This window comes from Oryctolagus cuniculus, chromosome 18, assembly GCF_051225735.1.
Source record: "Oryctolagus cuniculus isolate XC-2025 breed Fujian yellow rabbit chromosome 18, ASM5122573v1, whole genome shotgun sequence".
In the NCBI taxonomy this organism is placed as follows: Eukaryota; Metazoa; Chordata; class Mammalia; order Lagomorpha; family Leporidae; genus Oryctolagus; species Oryctolagus cuniculus.
The window spans coordinates 23,633,474-23,650,027 of record NC_142884.1 but is presented as its reverse complement, the minus strand read 5'-3'; the positions used below and the strand labels follow the sequence as shown (position 1 = coordinate 23,650,027).

The 16,554-nt window shown below is 53.5% G+C and overlaps 1 protein-coding gene across 2 annotated transcripts in view; it reads right to left on the bottom strand.

Annotated features, from left to right (window-relative positions):
* TDRD12 (tudor domain containing 12) overlaps positions 1-16,554 on the bottom strand; it is a 105,503-nt gene that overhangs the window by 4,120 nt on the left and 84,829 nt on the right. For both annotated transcript variants that reach the window (XM_089319565.1, XM_089319566.1), the window contains 5 exons: positions 8,522-8,709; positions 7,666-7,876; positions 5,843-5,935; positions 4,290-4,462; positions 851-957 (listed from right to left, as the gene is read on the bottom strand). In XM_089319565.1, coding sequence (XP_089175691.1) covers positions 851-957; positions 4,290-4,462; positions 5,843-5,935; positions 7,666-7,876; positions 8,522-8,709 — 772 coding nt within the window. The remainder of the gene's footprint in view (positions 1-850; positions 958-4,289; positions 4,463-5,842; positions 5,936-7,665; positions 7,877-8,521; positions 8,710-16,554) is intronic.

Sequence of the window (16,554 nt, the reverse complement as noted above, 5' to 3'; positions counted from 1 at the left end):
CGTGGAGGCCTAGAACCAGTCCCCTACAGATACTGAGGGACGGTGATAATCCTGAAAAATTAAAATATACATCATTTCATAAGATTAACATGTTGTCAAAATAGAACAGGCTCTGACAAATACTAAAACTAAACCACCAGGAACTTCACGTTCCTCTTTTGATGAGAACCTGCACTACAACTGCCGGCCACAGGACACACTAAGTGTCTAAGTTCCTTCAGTGCTGTCCTAACCCAGCAGGACCCCACGGGAGGTGACTTCCACGCAGTCAGCGCACAGGAGCAGGTGCCGAACACCGTATTTCCTGAGTCTCCATCGACGAGGTGCGGGGCTGCTGTCCCAACTGGAACAACGATGGGCCCATCAGCCCTCATCACAGCAGCCCCGTGGAGAAGCGCGAAGCCGGGGTGCAGGTGACTGCAGAACACAGCTGAGTTTAAAACAGACCTCCCACCATGCGCCGTGCTGTGCCAGACACCAACTTCAGAGTCACGCTGTCCCGAACGGAGCCACAGTGCACACTGCGCACCCCGAGTCGGCAGCACTGGCGGTGACAGAGCAGGGGTCACCGGGCACGTTCCCAAAGTAGCAGCTGATGGCGCGTGGCTAGCGGACATGACTACACATAAACACGGATGAGCTGTTCACGCAACACTGCGAACCCCCTGAATCCCTGTCCTACCTCAAGTAACCAAAGGGAGCCGGCGCAAACAAACCCGAGAGCTGAGCTGGCGAGCGCAGGAAAGGGCACGGCAGTCTGCGGCGGCTCTGGACTCCCCCGAGGTGGAAGGGCGTCGCCTTCCGACACAGCCGAGACCAGAAGTCGGCCATCCTGGGACCGAGCACTCACCTGGCTTTGGGTCTTCTGCGCTTGTCTCCGCGTCCGCGCCGCCTTCTGCGCCACCGGCCCCCTGCTGGGAGTGCAGACTGGCAGCATCCTCTGGCGAAGGCGCGGTCCTGGGCGGGAGAGGCACAGGTTAGCCCCGGGGACTTCGGGGGACGCTCGGGCACCCCGGCTCTACGGGAAGAGGACGCCAGGCGTCGCTCACCACAGACGCCTCAGAGCTCCCTCTCACGTGACCAGGGCAGGGCTGGCCCACACACGAGACTTTTCCTTCCACAGTCACTGAACGGTGAGAAGGGCATCCACACAACCACCCACTTCCAACAGGATAAAAGGGCAGAAAGGAGAGGCCACGTTCCCTTCCGCTCTTGGCCCAGTCTCGGGCAATCTTCCGAGACCACCTGTTAGCAGTTCTGGTCTGCTTCTAACATACTCTTTGCAATAATAAGTAAACAGCACAGTGACTAGGATGCCACTTGAGATACCCACAATCCATACGGAGTGCCTGGGTATGTACTCAACCAAAAGATCTACACAGACTGGGGCCAGCACCATGGTGTAGTGGGTTAAACCACCACTTGTAGTGCCAGTATCCCACAAGGGTGCTGGTTTGGGTCCTGGCTGCTCCACCTATGATCCAGTTCCCTGCTAACACACCTAGGAAAGCAGAAGATGGCCCACACATGAGAGACCCTAATGAAGCTCCTGGCTTTGGCCTGGCCCAGCCCTGGCTGTTGCAGCCATTTGGGGAGTGAACCAGCAGATGAAGATCTCTCTCCCTCCTCTCCCGCTCTCACTCTTGCTCTCTCTCCAACTCTGCCTTTCAGATAAATAAATGAATCCTCACATACACACAAAAAACACACACACACACAATTTAAAAATTTTTAAAGGAAGAGGCAGACCTCTCTCTATGTTCTGATAAGTCTCAGTGGTCAGGTATGGCACTGGTGCTTAGGCAGGTGGACCTTGGACGTTGAAAATACAGCAGAGTAAATACCGTACTGGGAAGGGGGAAGAGAATACATGATGACGCAAGAGAAATCAGATTAAGACAACGTCTTTCTACTTAAACCACACACACACGGGACCTGCTAAACCTGAAGGGCTGCCCTTGTTTCACTTATTATTTGTTCCTTTTTCTTTTTTTTTTTTTAAATATGAGAGAAAGAGAGAGGGAGAAACAGAGAAAGAGAGCTCCCATCTGCTGGTTCTCTCCAAATGCCTGCAACAGCTGGGACTGAGTCAAGCTGAAACCAGGACCCCAGAACTCCATCTAGGTCTCCCACGGGTGGCAGGAACTAAGCACTTGAGACATCCCTGCTGCCGCCCAGGGTGCGCGTTAGCAGGCAGCTGGAACTGGGAGCAGGGCTGGGACGCAAACCAGGCATTGCAGTATGGTGTGCACGTGTCCCACGCGCCAGCCCCTGCCCCGGTTTCACTGTCCTTATAACTAGCTAGAGTGAATTAGTGTGGATGCGCTTTTCTGGTTTCCTGAAAATGTACAGAAACTAACTTGTATCCTAATCCCATGGTACCCAGTTTTGTTAAGGTACAAAACAAAAAACTTCAGAATGTAGTACTTAATCTTTGCCCCATTCTCTTAAAATTCCTCTACTTTCAGCAGCCGTTTAGAACTCTCCCAGGGTCACCAATGACCCCATCACCAAGCCAGTGGCCAATTTCTCTGTGCTCGTTTGGTGTGGGCTGCACGCGGCACAGCTTCCAGCCGCTGTGGCAAGCGCTTCCTTGGCTGGCACCCAGGACAGATGGACATGCTGCATGGGCTAGAGGAGAGGCCGGCTGAGGCTCTGGGCAACGCGGGCGCTCACCAGTGGCTGTTCAGGGGAACTCCAAGTCGCACGCACAGAGGCAAGATGCACGCGCGAAGCACCCGGAGAGGACCCTCGTTCCGCCTGGGCTGATCCCGGGTGAGGGTGTGGAGAAACTGCACGCGTGCTTGCAGGAACGTGCAGCAGGCCTTCCTCCGGGAACTAACACAGGGTGACCAGACGACCCTGCGATTCCCTTTCTGAGCACATGCCCACAGAAGCGAAAGCAAGGACTCCGACAGACCCGTGTTCACATCAGCACGATTCACCTGCCGCTGAACAGGTAAACAGGCCGTCGCACCACCTACAGAGGAACTGTCTCAGCCTTGCAGCGGGCCCTGAGCCAGACACAAAGATCAAGCTACAGGGGTCTACAGAGACGAGCAGAGGGGAGGGGGGAGGGCTCCCTGCCAACAGGCAGTCTCTGCTTGGGAAGATGGCGGAGCTCTGGGGAGGGATGGTGGTGACGGGCACACACAACTGCGCGTGTACAAATGCCACCCCAGGACACCCTTAGAAACAGCCAAAATGGCACATTTCCCATTCTGCGTATCCTTCCCACAATTTAAAAAACCACGTACTTTCAGACATTACTGTTAATTTTCTGAGATGGGAGACCAGCAGTCTAGTCAAATGTGGAAAGCCCTGTTGTTCTAGATCCCCAGCACTTCGTGTTTTCTTCCCCTCATTTCACCCTTCTGCTGGGTCCATGGCAGCACTGCTCACTGGGGCTTCACTCTGCATTTCCCCAAGCAGGGTGAGCAACTGCTCACACATCAGCTGGGGGCTGTGAGCGGGCCCTCCCCCCTGGGGTGTCCCGACCAGCAGGAGCTCCTGCCCCAAATCCTCTGGCAGACACGGGCCGTGTCCGTCGTCCGCCTTCCCTCTGGGGGCTGCAGAGTACTTTCTCAGTCTCGAAACACTCCATACGGGGACATAAACTGCACAGCCCCTGTAACAGCTGGTGGGCTGCAGCGCCAATTCTAATCTATGAAAAATGGACCAGGAAGTGCACCCAAAGACACGCAGCAGAATGCTAACCGCTCCTTGGTAGCCCAGGGACTCTCGAAAGCACAGTGGGCACAGCAGTGACGGTGTCCCCACACGGGAGCTGAGCCCCACACTGCCGCGCGCACAGGAGAGCCAGGATCACAACCGATGCGGAGGCACAAGGCAAACACGCTGCATGACCTGCTCCAAGGGCAACGTTCAGGATAACCACCTCTGCCTTTTCGCATCAAGAGACGGGCTCCTGGGGGAGGGGCGCGGCCCCGAGCCACGCTGTCCCCTTGGTCCCGGGCTGGCTCCCTTGGCTGCGCTCAGAAGCCCATCACACGGCAGCCGGGTGTGCGTGCACAGCACTACTTCTCAACAATCAGAAAAGGTAACAAAATTCCTTTCTGTAGGGGACACGGTGATGTCATCAACCCCCTCCAAAAGCAAGAGTGTGAGTGCGGGGAACCAATGGGACAAGACTGCTCAGACCTCGGTAATTAGGAAAGTTTGATGGGAACACGCGGATGCAAATTACTCCTTTCATAACAAAAGCCCTCAACGCTGCGAGTTGTATTTCTACAAAACAGCTCCAACAAAGGACACAGAAATCAACTTACGGGGTCTGGGTTAGATGTTCTTCAAAAGCTGGCATTTTAGCTTCTTCGTATAATTTTTTCAGTCGTTCCACATGTGCTGAATTATCAACGCCCATTCCCATTGACAAAATTTCAGCTCGAACATTATAATCAATGACAGATGTTTTCAAATTTGAAAGTTTTGTAACATGCACCTTGAATCGAGAGAAAACAGAACATCTGCAGAGTCACACTTTGAATCCTAACGGAGTCAGGAACTCTCCCCGGGCCTCTCGGCCTGTCCCTGCAGCGCTGGTGCGCTCCGGCCGCTTCCACAGGGGCAAGGGCTCCCTGCGCACAGTGTGGACTGGGGCATAGCCAGGGCAGCCGAGACTCTTCCAAAGCCCAGGCCCGCCTGAAATACGGTCAGGTGTGGGATCGGCCCGAGACCCAGTCCCGGAGTAAAGTCCCCAGCCAGGCAGGAAACTGTTTTCCTGATTCTGCCTCTGTTTACAAGCAGGCCACTAAGGCCCCGAGTCCCCCTGTGTCCAGAAAGGACCCACACCACAGCACTCCCGTGTCTGGATTGCTTCCCCCAATGTCTCTTCTGCAATCAGCACATTCGAATCCATTTCAGCTTACAGAGAATTAAGCAAAATATGAAAATCTGCAAGTCTCATGCCCGTGTGCCCCTCCTGTGGGGGATGAGGGGCGCTGGGCACCTTCCCAAGTGAGCCCTTAATTCTTATGCCCAAACTCCCCTTCTAATGTGTTAAAATTCTCCAAATCTTATAAAAGTAACTGTCAGCTAAACAGTTTCTAGAAACAGAATCAGAATTCCTTTCAAACTTAGAAATAATCATCCTAATTAAGACTTGGGTCTTACAGGTTGAAACTTTACATTGAAAACTGGAGCTCCTGGGGAGCATGCAGACCCGGGACGGCACCAGCAGCAGCAGAAGGGCAAAGAGGCCCTGGGAGGCCTGGCTCCTTGTCTGCCACTCCCACCCCCACCCCAGCTGGGCAGGGCAGGAGGCCCCATGGGCTTTGCTCAGGGAGGAACCCAAGCATCCAGTATGGGTCCCAGTGCACAGGAGATTCTCAACACAGGATCTGCTGCCTGAACACGCGGGAAGTAACACACGGTAAACCCACCTCTGTAGGCCCCAGGACCAGACTCCTTGGCACAACTCAGGCCCCCAGGGCCATTTGCAAGCCAGGGAAGACCAGCAACAGCCCCCCCCCCTTCACTGACCAGGGCCTCACAGCATGTGGACAGTGCCCTGTGCCATCAGCTGAATGGTTCATGATCCACACTTGGAAAGATGAGACTGCAAATATTAGAGAAAGTGACATCAGCGAGGACGGTTTCATCCAGCTCCGCTCAGCTGTGTCTGAGTGTATGGGCACCACACATAAACACAGGTGCACGCTGGGTCACATCGAATACGCCCTACCCAGGAACCAAACCTCCAGCGAAACTCCTGACCCACAGAGCACAAGAAGCACCTCCGTTATTCAAGCAGCAGGTGGGACTAGTGGGTAATTGTAGGGGTCCGCTGAGAATCTTCTTTATAAGAAAGCGGCGTACTTACCATTGGGTCAACCCAAACTGTATTTCCCAGGGCCAGCATCACTTTTGCATCATGCAGCTTTCCAACAATTTTATTATGAATGTACCTAGTAACCTGAAAAAAAAAAAAAAAAAAAAAAAAGCACGTGACGTTGTTTACCCGAGGTTGAGCACCGTGTTCTGTGTGTACTGCACACTTTGCAAACGCGTCACTGGAGCCTGACAACCTCTGGGCTCACAAGGCCATCAGCCTCCTTTCCGTGAGGCAGACAGCAGAGGTTCACAAGAACAGAGTCACACGAGTGCAGGAGGCTGCCCGTGGCCCCGAGAACAGACAAGGCCCGTGCCCTTGGACGACCAGTCTTGTGTGTGCCCCCCGCCCCATGCCTTCTACCAGCTGTCAATGTGTCTGTGAGAGCTCAGCGAGGGGGAAGGAAGGGCAGGGAAGGCAGTGTCTGCTCCAGAGGCCACCACAGGCGGTGACCACGGCCGAGGACCCAGGTCTCCTGTGTGCGTGCTCCTCTCGAGTCGGGGCTCACCTGTCCTGCGTATGTCACTTCTATGAAGCAGAACAGGAGGGAGCTGGCCCATCCGTGCTAGTCTCATCCCTCGTGAGCTCTGTGAATGGACTGCACAAACACCCAGAGGGAACTCTCCCCACGTCTGCACAAGGCTGCCCACGCCTGCTGTTCTGGGGACGAGAACCATGACCCCTCGCTGACGGCTGCCTCCCCCGGACCCGCATGGCACGTGGCTCCCGGTGCACACTCGGTAAATGCTTATTAGAAGCAAGGGAGAAGACTGCTGTCTGATAAACACTGACGTCACTGAGCTCAAGCGCTGGGGCTGTGTATTCCTCCTGCGCTGTGGAAACACTCCCTCGCGTATTTCCCAGGCAGCGTTTAACCTTACTTACAACGCAAGCTTTTTATTTCGCCAATTCTAATGGCTTACTCCAGATCCCATTAATCAGAATGCAGAATGTAACCTTCCCTTTGTGGGTGTAAGAGTGGAATGAGGAGTCCAGGGACTAAAGTCAGCTGGGACACGGCCCGAGCCGCGAAGACTGCCGCCCAGCTGTTCCTAGAAGACATGCCCTTTAGAAAAGCTGAGCCGTGAGCAGGAGACTTCTGGACAGCAAGGAGTAAACTTTACTAAGCACTGGGCCACCGTCTAGGAGAGTGATTACACTGTCTGCCCCCCCAGCCGTGGGGCTGGGGTGGGGGCTCACTCCTTAATCAGTCGTCAAGTCTGTCATCTGCTCTCTGATACTTTCCCACTTTCAACGTGGTTGGCAACCGCACCTAAGTCTGTACTGTTTAAGAGTGGCTCAAAGCACGCACCCACCCTGTAAGGAAACGGTCAACCACAGCCAAACCCAGGCTGGTGGTGCAGCCGACTCAGGCAACCGACTGGTAGTCTGAGACCGGACTCCCTGATCCCGGCCCACACCGAGCGTCAGGGGCATCGTTACGAGAGCACCTGGCTGCTCAGGTGCTGAGCGGGGCTGTGCCTAGCCTCTCTCCACCCCACCGTGGACGGACACACGGGGCCACGCAGGGCCACTCTTCTGTGCTCCATGTCCTGGCATGGGGAGACTTCTTGGCTGGCAGTGCCCCACCCATTCTAGTAGGTGACATCCCAGCAACCCACAGGGCCCAAAGGAAACACCACCCCCTTCAGAAGCATCTCTGGCCACCACCTCTCCTTCCTTGTCCCCCGGCCGTCACGTGAGTCGCTGGGCGTCTCCAGGCACGCCCATCGCCAGCATCAACACCCAAATCCACGGGGCCTCCGTTGTGTGTACTCTGGGCTAAAGAGGTCTCAGCAGCCGAGGCCGCTCACCTTCGGATTCCACTCCACTTCGTTATCTGCTGGCTTCACTCTACAAACCACGAACTCCACAGCCTGCGGCGGCAGCGTGCAGAACTGCTCCGGGAGGCGCCACAGCTGCTCTCTGGGGACGAGTCCAGTTCTGCCTTCGTCGACGAACCTCACCAGGACGCTGTTCAGGACACAAGTGTCTTCTTTCTGGCTCATCTCCAACACCTGAACCCTGGAGAGCAGCAGCGGCAGAAATTCCAGACACACAGAACTGTGGCCTCCGCTTGCCCGTTAAACGCAGAACCTAAAAAGACTCCTACGTTGCAGTTCTACCCTACACTGGAACTAAAACACGAGGGCTTTCCAGTGGAGGGTCTTTCAGAGTAACCCGGCATTCAAGCATGGAGCACTTCTCACAGGTGACTCCCAACATAACACAAACACAGCCAGTGGACGCGGCGTCGGTCAGTTCTGCCCCCAGGCCAGCGACCGGCAGCCGCGGGGGTGGATTCAGCGAATGAATGCAACAGGCAGCTGGGCAGAGCACCGGCCACCGAGCTGCCGCTGGAACAACGAGGCGAGGCCACCAGGGCTCAGTGTGCTTCTCTGGGAAATGGGCATGGTACCATCTGACAGACACGGGATAGGGAGCTGCACGGTATGTCACACATGGTGACAGCTTCGTAACCACCTGAGGTTGCACAGGGGACAGTCTCCCATGGAGAACTGTACCGGGCATCGGGGGAGGCACTGCACCAGCGCCACCTCCCCGGGGGCGGCCTCTCTGCCAGAGGGGAAAAGAGGGATTCCACAGCACGCAAAGTACAGACCACTTCATGCTTCGCAGCTTCAGGAAGGGAATGCACAGGTATCTTACCTGTGAAACAGTGTTTTTTCTGCTAATCCATACAATCCACATTTCTCCACCTTTTCAACAGCTGTTTTATTACTGGAATCCTTAAAATATTCATTCATTTCGGCATTAAGAGTTGCAAAAAGATCCAAATATTTGTCAATTATACGGCCAAAGTAATTTGTTGCATTTGAAACATAAAATGGTATTACCTGAAACACATACAGTAAACAAATCCAGAAAACAAAATTTAAATAAAAAACACACACACTCCCTGTGTTTGCAGAAAGCAACACCTGACCTGAGACCTCGATGCAAGCAAACGGGGACTGAAAGTTAACTGTGAGGGGCCGGCGTCGTGGCCCAGCGGGGTAGGCCACTGCCTGCAGCACCCCATCGAGCTCGGGCTGCTCTCCTTACAACCTTGCTCATTTTCTCTGCTAATGGCCTGGGAAAGCAGCAGAAGTGCTTGGGCCTCTGCACCCACGTGGGAGACCCAGAAAAAGCTCCTGGCTTCGACTCAGCCCAGCCCCGGTTGTTGTGGCCATCCGGGGCTGAACCGGCCGCTAGAAGATCTGTCTCTCTCTGTAACTCTGCTAGCTAGCTAACTAAAATAAATAAACAAATAAATACATAACTCAAACTAGGACGCAGGCAAATGCCTCATCATATTTACAAATAATTTCACTTTAAGATTTTTTCCAAATTCCCTAATTTTTAAAAAATATTCACTTTTGTTAAGATTTATTTTATCTTATGTATTTGAAAGGCAGAATTACAGAGAGAGAGCTCTTCCATCCACTGGTTCACTCCCCAAATGGCCACAACAACCAGGGCTGGGCCAGGCCAAAGCCAGGATCCATAGCTTCTTCTGGGTCTCCCACACGCGCAGCAGGGGCCCAAGAACGCGGCCCATCTTCCGCTGCTTTGCGAGGTGCATTAGCGGGGACTCACATTAGTGCTCTGATATGAGATGTGGGTGTCACAAGCGGTGGCTTAACACACTGCACCACAATGCCAGCCAGAAATTCCATTATTTTAAAGGCTCCATTTAAATAGAAGCATTCCACTGTCTACTTCCCAACTGCACTTCTGTGACAGTTCTCCTGGGAACAGCACTGGTGTCTCAGCCACTTCTACTTGATTCCATGTAAGCAAGCACAAGTGCTTTAATAAAAGCCTTCTGCAGGCCGGCGCCGCGGCTCACTAGGCTAATCCTCCGCCTAGCGGTGCCGGCACACCGGGTTCTAGTCCCGGTTGGGGCGCCGGATTCTGTCCCGGTTGCCCCTCTTCCAGGCCAGCTCTCTGCTGTGGCCAGGGAGTGCAGTGGAGGATGGCCCAGGTGCTTGGGCCCAGCACCCCATGGGAGACCAGGAAAAGCACCTGGCTCCTGCCATCGGATCAGCATGGTGTGCCGGCCGCAGCGCGCAGGCCGCGGCGGCCATTGGAGGGTGAACCAACGGCAAAAGGAAGACCTTTCTCTCTGTCTCTCTCTCTCTCCCTGTCCACTCTGCCTGTCAAAAAAAAAAAAAAAAAAAAAAAAAAAGCCTTCTGCAAACCAGCCCCAGGGGCCTGCAGTGACAGGGCGTGGACAGAGGCCACAGCCATGGCACGGTTAAGACAGCAGGGCTGCTGGTGTGCGAGGGGGAAGGCGGGGAGGCACCGGTACACCTGCCAGAGTGTGGGGAGGGCGTTCCAGACAGAGGGACTTCGTTTGCATTAAGGCAGGGCGCCCTGTCTGCCTGGCAGGCAGCAGTGAGGAGGAGTTACTTGTTAGGATGGCAGAGAGGCCGGTGCTGACTGGGAGTAAGGCCGGGGAGGCAGGCAGGGATCAAAAGGAGGGTGGGGACTCCCAGGGCTGACAGCCCACAGCCTCTTCTGTGGCCCCTTCTAACTTTATCACCTGCCACTTCCCCACTCGCATCGCCAATGAGCCTTGTGCTGCCCTTCGCACTGGCTGACTCCTGTGCCTGGGCTATTCTTCCCCAGATCCTCCCATTGCTGGGTCCTTGTTACTCAGGCCCGAGTGCTAGTCACCGCCTCTGCAGACGGTCCCCCCTGCCTGCCACTGCCAAGGGCCCCCTGCCCCGGCACACTCACACCAAGACACCCGCTGGTACTTCACCGCCTCTCAGCTCTGCACAGTCACCTTCCTCACTGACGCTCCCTGCTGACCACCTCCACGGAACGCCCGCCCCAAGGCACAGGAACCGTGTCTGGCAGGCAGCTCGGGGAAGCGGCCCTAACAAACCCGGAGCCTCCTGCGTCCTCCTCAGGCAGTGTGCGCCGTTCTCCTTCCTGCTCACACACGGCCCTGGCCCAGGGGGGCTGGGAAAGGCAGGCTCCCCTGCGGAGAGGACCCCATCTGCGTGCCCACCTGGTGAAGGCAGACATGGCCTGAGGAAAACACGCACTACCACGTCATGAGACGTGAACTGGGCGTAGTATGATTACACACGGCAGTAGCGGACTATAAAAAGACGCAGAGAAAACATACTGAGGCGCCAGTGGTGGCAGTTTCAGGAGAATGGGTATAAAGGGTGCGCTCCCCGCCCTCACACTGCACTTGTAAGACTCTGTGTGCTGGGCCTGGGGGCCTTGCAAGCTCAGCAAACAACGGAATGCAGGCCCGCACCCGGCAGCAGGTCTAGCGGTTTCTCGTGGGGATCAGCACGCCTGGGCATAGAGGTCACCAGCGGGAGGGCGGGGCCCACAGCAGCCTGTGGGCTGGATGCTCTTCACAGAGGGGAGCACTGGCCCCCCCCACAGGGTGACCAGCTCGCCCTGCAGCCTGGGGCCCCCCGCTCCGGCACCCGGGAGACTCCTCAGTCGTCCTCGCTACTGGCCTGCTGCCACTCTCCCTCGGACCCTTGCAGACAGCTAACTGTTCTTACGGGGACAGGACGAAGGGGAAGGAGACAAAAACCAACGATATTTTTAAAAGCAATTAGAAAATAAACTTAAAAACAGCAACAGTAACAGGCGTGGACACCTGGCACCCTGGTTAAGGAGCCAGTCAGATGTCCACATCTGATGCCTGCATCTCTGGCTCCTGGCTCGTTTCCTGCTAATGCAGATCTTGGGAGGCAGCGGTGATGGCTCAGGGAATTGGGTCCCTGCACCCATGTGGGAGATCTGGCTTGAGTTCCTGGCTCCTGGCTTCAGCTACAAGTATGTGATGACAAAAGGGCATCCCATATGGGCGCGCCAGTTCGAGTCCCAGCTGCTCCACTTCCTATCCAACTCTCTGCTGTGGCCTGGGAAATCAGCGGAGAATGGCCCAACTCCTTGGGTCCCTGTACCCGTGTGGGAGACACAGAGGAAGCTCCTGACTCCTGGCTCCAGATCGGTGCAGCTCTGGCCATTGTGGCTATCTGGGGAGTGGACCAGCAGATGGAAGACCTCTCTCTCTCTCTGCCTCTCCTTCTCTCTCTGTGTAACTCTAACTTTAAAATAAATGAATAAATCTTTAAAAAAAAAAAATAAAGATGAATCAGGGGGCCGGTACTGTGGCATAGTGGGTAAAGCCGCCGCCTTAATGCTGGCATCCCATACGGGAAAAAGAAATAAAAGGGCATCCCAAAATATATCGAGAATTGTTTAAAAACTAATTAAGTAGAAATCTCAAATAAAAAAGGCACAAAATCTGAGCAGAGTTGATAAAGGAGATGTAAATGGCCAGTGGGGGCTGGCATTATGGTGCAGTGGGTTAACCCACTGCCCGTGATGCTGGCGTCCCATGTGGGTGCTGGTTTGTGTCCCAGTTTTGCCCCACTTCCTATTCAGCTCCCTGCTAATGATCTGGGAAGGCAGTGGAGGATGGCCCGAGTGCTTGGGGCCCTGCATCCCACATGGGAGATCTGGAGGAAGCTCCTGGCTCCTGGCTTCAGCCTGGCTAGGTCAGGCCATTGTGGCATTTGGAGAGTGAACCAGCAGAGGGAAGCAAGCTAGCTCCCTCTGTCTCTCCTTTTAGCTTTCAAATAAATAAATCTTTTTTTTAAAAAAATGGCCAGGAAGAAGAGCAAAGATGCTCATGAAGCTTCATGGCCAGGGAAATGCAAACAAGCGATAGCGGCAGACTCCACAGAACGGCTGAGACGGAAGACGGTCAAGTGCCGATGGCAGAACCAGAGTTCTCACAGGCAACGCTGGTGAGAATGCAAGATGGCACAACGACTCTAGAAGAACGTTTGGCAGTTTCTTACAAACACACACGTCTATGACTCAACAATTCTACTTCTAGGTCTCAATGGAAATGGAAAGATACCTCCAAAAGACTAGCAACACAACTGTTCCCAAGCAGCTTCAAACTGGAAATGACCCACATGCAGCAACCTGTGAACACACAGACATGGTACGTCCATGTAAAGGACTCCTACTCAACAAGGAAAGGACACCACGGAGGAATCTCTAGAGCTTCACACTGAGGAACTGGGGTGGGCATTCGGCTTAGTGGTCAGGCCGCCCGTCAGAACACCCGCATCCCAGGTCAGAGTGCCTGGGCCTGAGTCTCCGCTCTCTCCCGATTCTAACTCCCCGCAGGCAGCAGGTGACGGCTCAAGTAGTTAAGTCCCTGCCATCCACATGGGAGACCTGGATTGAGTTCCTGGCTCCTGTGGGCAGCTGAGGAGCAAACCAGTAGATGGAAGCTGCTCTTAAATAGATGAAAAAAATTTTTTTTTGACAGAGTTAGAGAGACAGACAGACAGAGACAGAGAAAGGTGTTCCTTCCATTGGTTCACTCCCCAAAGGGCTGCCACGGCTGGTGCGCTGCGCTGATCCGAAGCCAGGAGCCAGGTGCTTCTCCCCAGTCTCTCATGCAGGCACAGCGCCCAAGCACTTGGGCCATCCTCCACTGCCCTCCAAAGCCACAGCAGAGAGCTGGCCTGGAAGGGGAGCAATCAGTACAGAACTGGCACCCAACTGGGACTAGAACCCGGGGTGCTGGCGCCGCAGGCATAGGAATGAGATGGAGAGACAGAGAGAAAGGTTTTCCATCCGCTGGTTCACTGCCAATGGCCGCAACGGTCGGAGCTGTGCTGATCCGAAGCCAGGAGCCAGGAGCTTCTTCCCAGTCTCCCATGCGGGTGCGGGGGCCCAAGGACTTGGGCCATCTTCTACTGCTTTCCCAGGCCACAGCAGAGAGCTGGATTGGAAGAGGAGCAGCCGGGACTAGAACTGGCGCCCATATGGGATGCCAGTGGCGCAGGCAGAGGATTAACCTGCGGCGCCACAGTGCCAGTCCCGGGGATGGCTTTTTAAGATAGGACATCAAAAGCACCATCCTGAAAGAAAAAATCAGTGAGCTGACTGCATTAAAAACAGAAACTTCTGCTCTGCAAAAGACACAACTATCATAAAGTGAATGAAAAGATCAGACCAAGACTGAGAGAAAACTTCTGCAAAATGCTTAACTGATCAAGTTGTATCTAAAATATACAAAGAACGCTTAACACTCAATAATAGGAAAATAAACCAACCAACTAAAACCATCTGAATGGACGCTTTACCCAAGACTCCATACTGATGGCATACTTTTGAATGAAAGCCTGTTCAGGGCGACAGTTGGCCTGGAGGCTAGGATGCCTGCATCCCACAGCTGGGGCTCCTGGGCTCAGCCTGGTTCCAGCCTCCTATTAACCCAGATCCTGGGACGAGGCAGTGACAGGGTAAGTGACAAGGTCCCTGCCACACACACAGGAGACCTGGCTAGTGATCCTGGTCCCCTGCTGAGGGCATTTAGGGAGAGAAACAACGGATGGGAGCTCACTCTCTTTCTGTATATTTTTATCTACTACCCTCCCACCTTTCAAATAAATAAATACATGTTTTAACAAAGAAGGAATGTTCAGCATGGGGTGTCATGAGGATACTGGAAATTAAAAATACTACAAGCTGACAGAATAGCTGAAATCCAACACACTGACTATGCCAAACGCCGGTGAGGAAGTGAGCAACAGGAAGGCCCATTCACTGCTCACGGGAATGTAAACTGACACAGCTGTGCTGGAAAGCAGTTGGCAGTGTCTTGTAAAACTAAACACCGTGCACCCTTGATCCAGCAAGCACACTCCAAACAGCTCACATGGGTGTCTGCAGCACCTTCAGTCAGAGCCAAAGCCCAGACGCAGCAGGTGAACGGACGCGCCAACTGTGACACTGACACCAGCTACTATTCAGCTCGGAAAAGGAATGAAGCCTCATGCCATGGGAAGAGCTGGAGGAAATACAGATGTGTATGATTTTCTTTAAGATTTGTTTATTTTTATTTAAAAGGTAGAGTTACAGAGATCTAGATGTGTATTTTTTTTAAGATTCATTTTTGTTTTTTGAAAGGCACAGTGACAGAGATCTTCCATTCGCCACAAACAGCCAAGGCCAGGCGGAGCTCCATCAGGTCTCCCACACAGGTGGCAGAGGCCCGTCCGCTGCTGCCTTCTCAAGTGCATTAGTGGGGATTTGGATCAGAAGTGGAGCAGCCAGGACTCAAAGTGGTGCTCTGATTCGCGATGACAGCATGGCAGGTGGTGGCTGAACTCACTGTACCACACGCCTGGCCCCTGCGGGCGTGCATTAATGACTATACGAGAGCCGGCAATCTGATAAAGACCCTAAATAGACGACATTCTGGGAAAGCAGAATGGCTGTCCTAAGTGTGGGGGCAGGAGGGGGACGTGCAGGCGGAGCGCAGGGGGCTTGAGGTAATGAAAGGACTCCAATGCTGACGTCGCAGTGGGGGACAGGCACTACCACACGCCTGTCACAACTCTACACCAGCAACAGGGAGCCGGCACCGAGACCACGGACTTCAGTTAATAAAAATGCAGCAATACTGGTTCATTGGTTGTCACAAATGTGGTACACCAACCCAAAATGCTAGTAACAGAGGAAACTGGGGGTGGGGGGGAGGCTTATGGAATCCCATCTTTTCTGTAAATTTAAAACTGCTCCAAAAACTAGTATCTATTAATTTAAAAAACAATGAAAAAACAATTAAAAGTAGAGCAAAAGCCACCCACATCCACCAAAGCTGCCTGGTGCCCGTGTCTGGGTGGCAAGCGGCAGAGCGTCCAATGGGTTCGGGAATGGAGAACTGTGGGGGAGGCAGCAGGTGCCTGGGAAGATGCTGTGGCCTGCGGGACAACAGCAGCTACACTGGGAAGGCCCTCACCTGCTCTGCAGCAGGGCAGGCTGCCGCCGCTATGACACACCCAGACTGACCCTCCAAGGGCAAGAGAATGGCCAGACCGAAGTGGGAAGGGAGACGGCCGGGATGTTTCCAAACCTCATACACTTTATCAACATACACATACTATATATATATATATATATATATACACACACACACACACACACACACACACACACAAACATACAGAACACAACAACAGAAATGGGAACTCTATCAAATTAGAAAAATTACCCTGACCCACACCTCCTAAAATTTTCAGAAACTGGAATTTACATAAAAGTGAGCAAGACAAAGAATTGAGGCTACATGAATCGGCTTTTTGTCACTGTAACAAAATACCTGGAACAAACTGTCTATGAAGGAAAGAGAGGATTATTCTGGATCACAGACTTGGAGGTTCAAGTCGAAATCCACAGCTCCATCAATCCACACCCCATCAGCCGGGCATCTGGTGAGGGCACTGTCGCTGGGAGGGTCCCAAGGAGGTGCAGCACGTCACTCAGTGAGAGGGAGTACAGGTGCCCCTGTCTCCCTGTGATTCAATCCTAACACCCTAACAGCCCATTAAAAACAATCACCTCCTGAAGGCCAACCCTTCAACCCTCACAACTGGGTGAAGTTTCCGCCTTCTCAGCACCACTAACATGAGATGCTGGGGACCAAACCTTTAACACAAGAACTCGGGGACACTCAACACTCAAATCACAGTAAGAGTCAAATCTCACATTAAGTAATAATAAAATAAGAAGCAATAAAATATTTAATAAAATAGTTAAAAAGACAGTTAGAGGCAGAACAGCCTCTACAGACAATGAAAGCCATTAGCAAGATGGATACACAAGAGACTAAAACTGTAATCTGCAAT